Here is a 12,373-nt window from a genome sequence, read left to right as displayed (position 1 = left end):
GGATTGTGGTCAGTCCAAAGTTTCATTACACACTCCATAGCAATTTGTAGACCTGACATCATCATGCCTGACAGCACTAATTTTGTACCAGTTGATTGTGCTGACAGTTCTTGGGTAATTGTAGTTATTATTAGGTAGGTTATTTGCTCTCATATTGCATGTCGTGATCCGGAATAACCTTGACTCCGAGTGCTTATGCATGATTTATAGCATCACCCTTTCTGTAATATCACCTCAGGCCAAAAATGCCATTGCTTCATATCATGAGCAAATCATCTCTAGCATGATGGCATATTGGATATAGATGTTGTAATCCATGGCGGGCTGTGATATGACTAGTAAAGTACATGTCAGGGGAATACAAGTTATTCTGCGTATCATATTGTAGAAAAGTATGTATAATATATTAAGAGTATGGCAGTAGATTATTTTTTTTAATGATTTCTTAGTGGTGTGAGTAGCAGGGCTTGAAATACCACCTGTGCATATGCAGGTTAGTGCAGGCAAAATTGGAGCTGTGCAGGTATTTCTGCACCTAACCTGCACTAGTCCATGTGCTGGGTTTTATACATAAATGTCCTATGATGCATGTGAATATTGGGTTGTTATTAGCTGCATTGACTATTACCACCTATAAAGTATAATAAAATTACCACCTAATATAAAGTAAAAGAAAAAATAGCAATGGTTCTTGAACAATTTTAATATGATCCGTAGAATTTGTCTGGTGCAGGTAATTTTCAATGTTACCTGCACCAGTGCAAGTATGCAGGAAAAAAGTCTTTCAAGCCCTGGAGTAGGTAACGCTAGTTCACCTTTATCTGTGAGGTTAATCCCCTAGCTATTGTTTTGTACTGTATACAATACTGTAATGCAAGGCACGGTAACTTTATTAGACCTTTATTGTCAGTCTTGACAACATGATTGTCCAAAAATTACATTTAGTTCTCAATTTTGCATATTACGTGATTCATGTTAAAGTAATAATCGAGCAGGCCCAATGCATTATCTTTTCAAAGAAAGATCTATAGCCAATTCACAACACTCAGGTAGCCCAAGAGACAGCTTGCATGCCAAGTTTGGATAGGGTGTGAGTCAGGAGTGGCTGGGTATAGAGGATGTGTAATTCACCCTGACAGCTGCATTAGCGGGAGAACTAAGTCGGATTTCTGGACACACGCAGAGACGGATTGGGAGATTTTGTGCGGACGCCGCTGCGGGGAAGTCTTTTTATTCCCTAAGGACGCCGGAAGAGCGATGTGACGTTAGTTATCACTAGAGGAATCACGCACTGGAAAGCTTGATAATGCAGCTTATTTTGTAAGCATTGCCAAAAGAAGCAGACGGTTTTGAAAGAGGATTGTGTCATCCGGCTCTGAAATGATCTGAGAAGGAAGTTCGTCTTAGTGCATCACTTTGATTAAAAAGAAGGAAAAAAACATAGCTCGTCTCCTGCTGGGCTTGTCTATAATGGGCTATTTCTGAGAAGGCACAACCACTTGATTTTCTGAACACAGCGCCAGTAGATGTGGAGTCAGTAGAGGGTATAGTCGTATAACTTGATAGTTGTATACCCTCTGAGAGGAAATGTTGCATATTACATTTTGTATATCTCCCAGCACTAACACGTACTGGGTACATGATTGTAGCAGGCCATGTAGTACACAGTATGAAGCTTGTACTTCTCTCCCTACATGTATGTAGCTGAAAGGGTTCAGTAAGATGTGGAGTCAGTAGAGGGTTTAGTCGTCTAACTTGATAGTTGTATACCCTCTGAGAGGAAATGTTGCATATTACATTTTGTATATCTCCCAGCACTAACACGTACTGGGTACATGATTGTTGCAGGCCATGTAGTACACAGTATGAAGCTTGTACCTCTCTCCCTACGTGTACGTAGCTGAAAGGGTTCAGTAAGTACCACTTGGGCCGTTAATGTTGAAGAGCCTTGCATCTCCCATGGCAACCCGTCAAACAAAGGCAGGCCCATGTGTTGGAATTAGAAGGCTGTTAGCTAGGTATAGAGTCGGGATGGCTGGCCATGGTTCTAGATGTTCTGTTATCTGGGTATGGTGTACTTGTTTAATGGTTCTTTTGGTACCATGTTGTTATCTCTAGTGTGAAACGAGGGTATGTTAATGACTGTGTTTGTGATGGAGATGTCTGTCTGCAAGATAACTAGAGAGTGCCTGGATGGATTGTTTTGGTATGTGGGTAGACTACAAGATTTATGGCTTATACATGTAGGACCATGAAATGCTTGTTTTATTTGTTGCAGTTCTTGGTAGGGTATGATTGTGCATTCTTTCTCCTTGGTGCTGAAAGTATGTTCTGTGTTGTTGAGAAATCTTATGTGGCAACTGTTAACTAGATTTCCCCAAGTGCTATTGGCAATGTTAAAATGGCTAACACTCTTACTAGTCATCTGAAGGCTTTTCTGGTATCTTCAGTGCTATGATTTTTTGTAAATCTGTTGGAATTAAAAAGTAGTTCAACATCCAATGGAACTTGAAGCTGTGTTGTTTAATTTTAGATGTTCAAAGAAAGCAAAAGCTGTTTAAACGCCGTCCAACTGACGTTGTTGTTAGTTGGGATAGAAGCTGCCTCCGTTACGTCATAGCTTCATAACATGCCAGGCCTTAACACTGGCATGAAGGGCTTTACTGTTCCCTAGGCAACAAGATAAACAGGTGGTCAAGTTAGAGGGCTCACAGGTGCAAGAGAAAAGAATGTTCTGCATTTGTAGACAGTTCTAGTATTGTGTTTTTCTCTTTATGTGAATCTGACTTGTTTAAGAATTTTATAGAGTGACTTCAGTGGGTTGTTTGTTAATATATGAATGTTGAAGATTTTCAATTGGAGTATAATAGTCTTTTCCAGGTTCTAGCTACGTTTTGTAAGCCTTGTTGCACGTCACTGCTCCCAGAGTTTCAGTTTCTTAACTCAGAGGTGTTTTCTTAACTTCACAGAATACCCCTGATTTTTGTAAGAATCATCCCTCATTTTTCAAAAATTCATCTGACTGTACAAATTTATCCTCAAAGTTCTGAATGGTTGCTAATGTTGTACTGCTGTATCTTTCAGAATGCAAGGTGAGGGGGACTTACTGAAAACTTGTATTTCGTGAGAAGGAAGATGAATCGAAGCCCCCCAACCCAAAATCCAATGGCGCCACCTCGGGAGCCCGGTCAGCAGCCCCTCTCCGAAGTGGAGCGCTGCAAGAACGTGTACTTCTGCAAGAGTGGAGACCACCATTTCTCAGCTTGCAAGGTCCCCATCTCCAGGAAGAACTTCAGATCCTTTGATGCTCTTCTGACACACTTGTCTCGCCGAGTCCCCCTCCCGTTTGGCGTACGTAGCATCCACACCCCGGGCGGCATCCACGGAGTGTCGTCGATAGAGCAACTCGAGGACGGGAAGGCGTACGTCTGCTCGGACCGAAAGGGAAGAGCAAAACCGGTGGACCTATCGCTGGTGTCGCGCAGACCACCGCCCTGGCACCACAGTAAGCCAGACAGCGCAAAACGGAGAGCGCTGCTCCTCAGCCCAACACGCAAGCGAGTCAGCAAGACTTCATCAAACGCATCGACCGTGTCAAACAACCTGACCGTCCGAACACCAAAGAAGATTCTCGTCATGAAAAACGGCGACCCCCAGCACAAGCACGTTTTTCTGCTAAATCGACGTACGGCGCAGAGCTTTGAGAACGTGCTGGACGATATCGCTCAGGTTTTACGCATCGCTGTACAGAAACTCTTCACAGTGGAAGGAAAGAAGGTGGGTGGGATGAATGTGTTTTTTGTCAGTGCAGGGCGTACCATATGGCAGACAGGAAATTAATGGTTTTATGAATGTGCATGCCTGTGGGCCTTGTGTGGGCGTGTGCTTTCACAGAGTAGACATGTATTGAAAAAGCAATATGAACATACATGTAGATGCATTCATGTATGTCAACTGATTACTGCTTCCTTTGTATTTAGAATAAAGGCAGTCACTGGTGATATACATGTAAGGTACAATAACAGGTTTGCCTAATAAAACTTACATTTTGAAAAAAAGGTATTGAAAGATGCCATAACAAGGAGTGCTCTCTAAGGATAGAAATTCTTGTAAGCAAGCTTAAAAGAGTTTGTCATATTTTCAAGTTGAATTGAAAGTTGAAAATTATGTTTGCCTTTATCTAGAGAGGTATGTTTCTTCACTCAAAAAACATCTACATTGGATTCATTCTTTTATACAAAAAAAATGTCTCAAACCCCCACAGGTTACCATACACATGTATTTGCTTTCCTTGTACACGTGTACAGTAGGAGTAACACAAGTCCTGCGTGTCGAAAACATCCCTTCCCGAGTTACGGGTGACAAACATCTAGAGTGTCCGCGGCACGCTGGACAAACAGACGTGTCAGCAAACACGTTTGACGAGCACTTAATGCCGACTCAAGGGTGGAGGGAACAAAGCCCGATTTCCCTGGTGTTTCTTCAGAATGTGCCTCCTTGTTGCTCGTAGAAGTGAAAACTGTTCTGTGTGTGGTTCCAGGTGTGGTAACGGTAAAATTTGCTCAGAGGATTTCTTAAAGCTGCCGTCAGCAAAGAAGAAACACTGTCAATAAGTGACTGCAGATGTCGCAAAAACTGCACACGTGAAAATTTGTCCTTCTAGTTTCCCTCTAGTTTTTGGAAATTGGAAACTGTAAGCAACTGCAGAATGTACTCATTTGTTCACTTTTAATCCCGTTAAAGGATAAGTTGAAAGTCAGTTTGATGCTATTTATAATACCCTTGCACCTGTTGCTGTGTTTAAAAGTAAAGCAAACAGAAACCAACAGCTCTAAAATCTGATGAGCATAGTACAGTCATGGTACAAGTATAGACCCTGAGTTATTTTCCATCTTATCGCTAAGTTATCAAAAATAGGTTTGACCCCACTGACAGGAACAATGGAATAATGGCTGCTAAGTGTTTGTTGACATTTTTCTGTCAGTGAATAAGTTGGAAGTGAAGATGGAATTGAAACATAGCATTGTGTTTTCCAAATATACTGAAGTTCAACATGAGGTGTACCCTAAGTGGCTATAAGTGTACTTGAATTTGCAAAACCATGCTTTTAAAATATTCGATGATAGTGTTGGTTACCAAAGATATAGAAATACAGCAAAAAGAGCCATTTCTTCTATAAGGACTCTTCAACTGAAGTCCTTTAGAAAGGTGTTCACAGGTGAGCGTCTGTCCTTTGACGTGGTTTTCTGGAGCATGTCGAGGATGACTGAGAAGAAAATCCTGTATTTACCTGTGGGTTAAGAAAGGATAGCACCTTAAGTAGCACACCTGGGTCTCAAGACGCCTCCTAAAGAAATGACAGATGCACATTACATCACAGGGCCAGGATCAAGACCTTTGAAGTTCACTTGTCTATGCAGAAGTCATCTTTTCTATACATCATTGTTTTGAAGCTTACATACACCTGTGAACATTTTGGCTGTTTTTGAACATTTAGTTGAAAAATATTACAAGACTGCAAATACTTCCTACTAATTTGACACGGTCTATTCTTTCTTTCACATGACATAATATGTACCAAAAGACAAACTGGATTAGTGACAGAAAAAAACACTTTGACAATGTCCGCTGAAAGCAACATTGCCATATTTTCACAAGTGCCAATAGATGTCATAAGGCAATGTTGATTTGATTATATGGATGACATCCTTTGGGAACCCCAAAACTGATGTGAGCATGCGAATTAAAAAAAAAATGTCAAGTATATGAGCATGATATATTGAACAATTAGACTGCTTTTTTTTTCTTTCACACCTCCTTCATTGACTTTTGAATATTAAATTTGGTATTCTATGATTGTCACTGTGACAGTGATATCAATTTTCTGATTTTTTTTTCATTTCATAGTGTATTTCCTCATTTTGAGTCTGCTTTTTATAATTTACGGTACTGTCAAAAGCTTGTATTTTTTTCCAACAAACAAAAATTTATGCACGCATAGATATAAGCCATCAATCAATGCAACATGGCCTACATGTACATGTATATGATAATTGGCTGTTGAAACTTAATATGTCTTCTGCAACATAGTGGGCCTATCAGACCAGCACAGAAGTAACAATCAGGCATAGGGATGATGTATGTACGTGGCAAGTCTTTATTAGAGTGTAACGAGCAAGATTTTAGGTCACGTCCCGAGAGAGGAATTGGTGCATTCTCATGACATAAATCACAGCATTTAAATGTACACAGGGGAAAATGGAATGGGCCAAAACATTCTTATCATGGAGAAACCAAACAGGAATATGTTCTCTAAATGGCGCTAATTAATGCCATAGGGCTGGAGGCAAATCACCCACTCGTACAATACATCAAATCTCTTCCTATTTGTTTCCATTTGTAAATGATTCATTATGCTTACACGTTTATTTTTGTAATAAAGAGTATCCATAAAGCGGCTCCTAATGAAAATTGAACGGTAGGTGGTTAAAGGCCCACTGAATCTCATCCAATGCATCAAATCTCTTCTTATTTGTTTCCAGTTGTAATGATTCAGTATGCTTACACATTAATTTTTGTAATAAAAAGTATCCATAAAGCTGCTCCTAATGAAAATTGAACGGTAGGTGGTTGAAGGCCCACTCATACAATGCATTAAATCTCTTCTTATTTGTTTCCAATTGTAAATGATTCATTACACTTACATGTTTATTTTTGGGTAATAAAAAGAATCTGCAAAGCGTCTCCTAATGAAAATTGAACGGTAGGTGGTTGAAGGCCTGGGACAGAGATGGATGTGGTGCTCTGTATGGGAGATAATATCAGTTACCACAAACTTCGATTGAATCACGAAGGCATACATGTAATCACACTCTAGAACAAACAATCTATTTTGTAGATCAAACACAGTATGAAGATGAAGTGGTAGATTTTACTATGTCGTAGATTGTACTATGTATGTTAATGATAGAAATGTCCCATTTAGATACAGCAAGTAAATTTCCTCTCTTAAGACATATGGGGATTACTGAAGATTTATCATGAAGTACTACTAAGGATGGTTGGAAAAATAATGTACACAGAAGGTCTTCATTCATTATCACATTTGGCTCTAATGGCGCTAACTGTGCAATAACATCAAAGTCAAAATTTGTATTCGTTATTATTGAAATGCATGCTTTTAGCCAGGCATGCGTCCGTGTGTCTTTTTGGCTCATTGTCCTAAAACTAAGTTGGACCCTTACTTTTATGCAAGACGCCTAAAGATCCCCTTACCCTGGGGAGCATAAAATTTTTTTTGACAGCTTGCAGTCAGGTTGGCACCTGCCAGCCAAAATAATGACCTCTGTTTGATGTCTGCCTTGCACAATGTGTATAAGAATGTGGTAAACATGGGATTTAGGATCCATTGGAGGAGCCTGTGACATTTCTATTCATTTGTTGCTTTAAAAAAATGCGAACATTCCTCATGTGCCATGACCCCTATGAGACCTCCATTTGGCATAACCCAGTTTTGGGGTAAATCTGCCATAATTCTGGAGATCTGCTCTTTTTCCACCTAATTACTAAGATTTGAAAATAAGCCTCTTACGGACTGCCCAGTTGCTACAAACTTCTAAACATCCTGCCGGCTCGGCTGGCTTTGTTTATGGTCTCCATGGCAACCTTTGTTAGGGGGTAATTGGGGCAGATGACCTCGGCCCTGGAAAAGTTTCAGGCGCTATGGCGACCTCATTCCAATGCATGCTAATGTAGTTCATAATTGAACAGCATTTAGACATTTAGTTTTCTAGGACTAGATCACAACTTGTCCAAACTGTCACAAAGTTTTAAGCTTATACGTTTGTGTCTTGTAGTGGTTTCAATGCCCAATCCTCTGTCACTTTGCTTTCTACTTCATCTATTAGCAAAAGCAAAACAATGTACTCTGCTTTCTGGAGAAATCTAAGAAGGTCATCTCTAACAGTGACATTAAGTATGTTGCCATTAAGTGTCACATCATTTATGATCACCAAAAAGCCATTTACATAATCCACTTGTACACATTTGAAGTCAATGATGTAGGAGGCCGATAATTTGACATTTTGTCGACGCAAGGAAGAAAAATCACTGATTGATGATGTTTTGAAGACATTCTTAGCTCACAGAATGAAGGCACCATTGATTATAGGTTGGGAGTATATTATTGTAGAAGGACAGATGGGGTAACAGATAAGCAAGGTTGTAAATACTCACCAAACATCAGCTTGGGTTCATTAAACTCAGGGTGTGTGATCAACCATTTCTTACCAAATCAAATGTTCCAACTTCTAAGTATAGGGTAAAGATTTCTCATGGGAGAAAGAAATCAATTCTCATTTTCTGCACAAAATTGCAACTGTAATGGCTGTTCAATGAACTCCAATGTTCTATACAGCCAGTGCATCCTTCTCTGGGTCGCAGGTGTTTTTTCTGTACCATAATGTCTTTTATACTTTGGTATACTTTTATATCTACCAGTTTGAATCAGGAGTATCAACATCAGCTTGTTGATAACAATGATATACTTACATTTGTAAATGACCTTGCTATCAATGTGAAACTGCTTTCTATAATTAGTTTTATGGGATTGGATTGGCATCACATAATATTAGGGATATTGGCTCAAAGCCCAGAGATCCTGAGTTCCAGTCCCATGATAATATGCTCTGATGTTGTGCCCTAAGAAAGGTACTTAACATAAATTTACTCACTTCACTCAGGTGAAAATGAGTACCTACATGTAGCATAGGCTTGGGACATTCCTCGGATATAGAACATTAAATGGAGGTCCTATCTTCAAGGAGAGCCACTCCCTGAGTATGTAAAAGAGCCCACCACTCTTATAAAAAGAGTAAGGGTCCTTCCTAGTGTAAATGGATCAAACAAATCTGTCGGGATAGGCACATTGTAGTCTTCAATACAAATCTGGTGTGTTATGCCATAAGGCTGTTTACCGCGTATGCAATGCAAACAAATAAATACAATTTCGTAAATGTACTTCTCTGTAGCAGTTTGCTTCAAAAGAATCCATTCCTACTTTATGCATACAGGGAGAAACCTTGGTTGTGCGTCAGTACCCATGCCATAATCACGCTCTAAGCTACAGTGTCTTGAACCTTTTAAGACTGCTCCATTATCTGCATTAAGTCTGTTGAACTGAGCTGCACATGTAATGCAAAGCTCTTAAGAAGGTTTGGCTTTATGACAGAGGACAAAAGGGCGGGCATTCATAAAAGACACACCAGTGCGCACCCCAGCTATTACACTCTCTTATCACACACTTGTCTAGAAACATTATCAGGAACATGGAAATAATCGCCACAAGAAAGTGGTGCTTTATCATGTTGCATCAGATGAAACAAAGTGCACACATTGGTTTACATGGTGAGAGAGTGTAGCAATTCCAGTAAGAACTAGTTGTACAATTGTGGAGACTTTGTACAGAAAATAAAAGAGGTTTTGTTGACTAGCCCCAGATTTTTGTCACCATTGTGGTCAACTTGGTAAACATGTTGCTCTGGCAGTGGTAGTTACACATGTCTGTTGTGAAAATGTAAAGGTAATAAACTAAGGTAGCCTTAGGGGAAGTGGGTGACTGTGTTTAGAGCACGGTATTGGGAGGCAAAGCTCAACCCTCTCCTTCCACTGCCTTTTGCCTCCCAAACAAAGTCAAGTCCTCATTTTCAAACTTGGCGGAGTGAGGAAAGTTATGTAAAGTGCCAGTCCCAAGGGCATAAGATAAGATTGGTAGCATGACAGGATTTGAACCCAGGACCTCTGGGCTCTGACACCAACAATCTGCCACACAACCCTATGATCTGTATGTCTATTGTGATAAATACGAGTTATATGAAATAAACAGAACTAAATACTAATTCTGTTGCTACATCATCAAAGATGGTTGAAGGTTTGATCTTCCTTGTTGTAACAGTTGCAATTACATGATATTTGATTAGAATCCTTATCAAATTCAGCAATAGAAAAGAAGGCTGTGTAATGGATTAATTAAAAGTGATGTTATTCAGAATCATACTGAACAGAGCGTTGTTCCTCAGGTTGACAGTTTACAAGGCGTGTTCAGCGGACCCGACGTGTTTGTAGCGGCCGGGAGGGAGGGCTTCAAGCCCATGAACGGCCCCATAGCCTACGTCCCCCACCCGCCCAGCAAGCCCCCCCGGGACAGAGAGAGCAGGGCCACACGAGAGACCGACAAGAGGAGCCCGCTGAAGCCCACCGAGCCCAAGAAATCAAGTGAGTACTGGTGTCATTGTCTTGCATAGTATGCTGATGCATTCTTTTCTACTTTACATAAGACCGTTTTGTTATGATTGCGTGGATGGCATCCACCGGCGCAAATCAATTTCCGCCTTATTCCCATACAAAAATTCGATGTACTGTTAATCCAACAAAGCAACCATAGAATGAGCAAATATATACAGCAGATTGAAAAAAATATATTTGAAATTGGATACTTACATCTTGGAATGACAAAGTCGAACAAGAACTGAAAACAGATATAAGGAATCTATACCATACCATATTTTGTGTGTATACACTTATATATTTGTTATACTTTCCTCACCACTTAGTTTCATAATGAAGGCAACTTTTTTTGCCAAACTTTGTATTACCATGTTTGCATCAGTTTTGGATTCCCAGAGGATGTCATCCATGTAATCAAATCAACATTGCCTAAGATGCATTTCCTACACATGTATATTAAGCAAATTTCACAAAACAAACACGATGATAAAAGTTAGGAAACAGACCGTTTTTGTGTTTCCTGATTAATGTGGCTCTCAAAGGATGATCAAACTGAGAAAGAACAAAGTCATTAAGAAAAATAAAAGTTTTGTTAAAAGATCTGGAGCTGTTAATTTCTTCATTTATTTCTAGATTGGAACAATGTAAGAGCCAGTAATTTGAATAAAATCACAATATAGGAAAGTTCCAAAAATGGAAGTAACAGGCATTTACTTCAGTTCCGGTTTGAAAACAGCCACAGCCATAAAATCAGCACCAAGGACAACACTCATGTGAATCCTCTGAGACAGTTTTTGATAGTCAGATATTCAAAGCATTATGATTACTTCAGTAGTTTGTCTGACTTGATAAGATCCAAAACAATGCTTAGAAGGGGACAGGGAAATTATATTGTATACTATAAAATGATCATTCAATTGAACCAAAGCAAAGGTTTCTGTAATTTTCTGATGTAAATTCCTTAGATTTATCTCTATTGAGGTAACCCAAATTCAGTTGCTGTTTTGCTTCTAGATTGTAAAGAGATATTCTGTATTCTTAAATTGTTTGCTAGAAATATTCCAAATCCAAAAGCTCCATGGAATGCGATTACCAGTTTCAGAGTGTTCAATCATGAACGATTTAGATTACACTGACAGCAATGAGCATCGATCATTCCTACTTTGTTCCGGTAGTGTTGCAAAGTCAGATTGGATCATACATGTACATGTACATAATGAACAAATATAGCTGCCATTCTGTATCAAGCATCTACGTGTGTGCACTCTAGAGAGTAGATGCTGGGCTGGCAGCTTGCTAGTGCTAATGCGTCTGCGCTATCATCAAATGTATCTCTTATCAACATGCATGGATTCTCCCATAGTATGAACTCAGTTAAGCTGGATCCAGTATATCAAATGCTATCTGTCTCACTGCACCTGTACAGTATGATGTCTTTTCCCTTTAGAACTTTACCATTAAGTCTTTTACAGCTTCAAACAGCTTCAATTTCAGGGTATACAGCTGCATGTATATGGGACTTTTAACTTTTCCATGAATTTTTTTTTTTTATGTTTCTTTCTTATTGGTTAAACTGGTTTTATCTAGATTATCATTGCAGCCATTTTGGTTAAAATTTGCTGCTGTTATGCTGACACAGACATTCTTTTGGCAGTCCATTTCTGCGGAGGTCAGATGTGAAGTTTACCCGTGCGGCATAACAAAATGTTAGTAATACCGGGTTTCCTCTGACCAAGAAAACATATCCTACGTCTGTGCTTGTCATGATTTCTGCAAATTTCATCCAGCATGGCGGCGATGATAGCAGAGCAGCTGCAGGCAACAGGAGCGTAGTCTGTCCTGACAAGCTGCCTTGCAAAGTCCCAGGTTCTAAACAGAATGGCAGCTGCCCAAGGGAAGCCCCAGCTGGAACAATTAGACACAAAGCCCTGCAAAACCATGATGATCTAGCAGATGGAAACACGGAGACTGTTAAGAGAAGCCTAGTCAGGAAACGTAATGAGTATGTTGGTTATAGCGTGCCGGGAGGGCCACAGGAAGTTATGGTTGGTTTTGTTGTGTCAGGGAACGAAAGGTCACATGTAGGAGA

At 39.8% G+C, this 12,373-nt stretch overlaps 1 protein-coding gene across 1 annotated transcript; it reads left to right on the top strand.

Annotated features, from left to right (window-relative positions):
* Positions 1–3,165: 3,165 nt before the first annotated feature.
* Positions 3,166–10,831, top strand: LOC118403169 (oxygen-regulated protein 1-like). The gene is made up of 3 exons (XM_035801714.1): positions 3,166–3,777; positions 10,077–10,272; positions 10,827–10,831. Exons 1-3 carry the CDS (start codon positions 3,166–3,168, stop codon positions 10,829–10,831), a joined length of 813 nt encoding a protein of 270 aa, XP_035657607.1.
* Positions 10,832–12,373: the final 1,542 nt, after the last annotated feature.

Source organism: Branchiostoma floridae, chromosome 2 (assembly GCF_000003815.2).
Source record: "Branchiostoma floridae strain S238N-H82 chromosome 2, Bfl_VNyyK, whole genome shotgun sequence".
NCBI lineage: Eukaryota > Metazoa > Chordata > Leptocardii > Amphioxiformes > Branchiostomatidae > Branchiostoma > Branchiostoma floridae.
This window is presented reverse-complemented; position numbering and strand designations above follow the sequence as displayed.

Coding starts and splice junctions, on each gene's coding strand:
- LOC118403169 (XM_035801714.1), top strand. CDS start 3,166: ATGGCGCCACCTCGGGAGCCCGGTCAGCAGCCCCTCTCCGAAGTGGAG. Junction 3,778..10,076: donor TCACAGTGGAAGGAAAGAAG/GTGGGTGGGATG, acceptor GTTGTTCCTCAG/GTTGACAGTTTACAAGGCGT.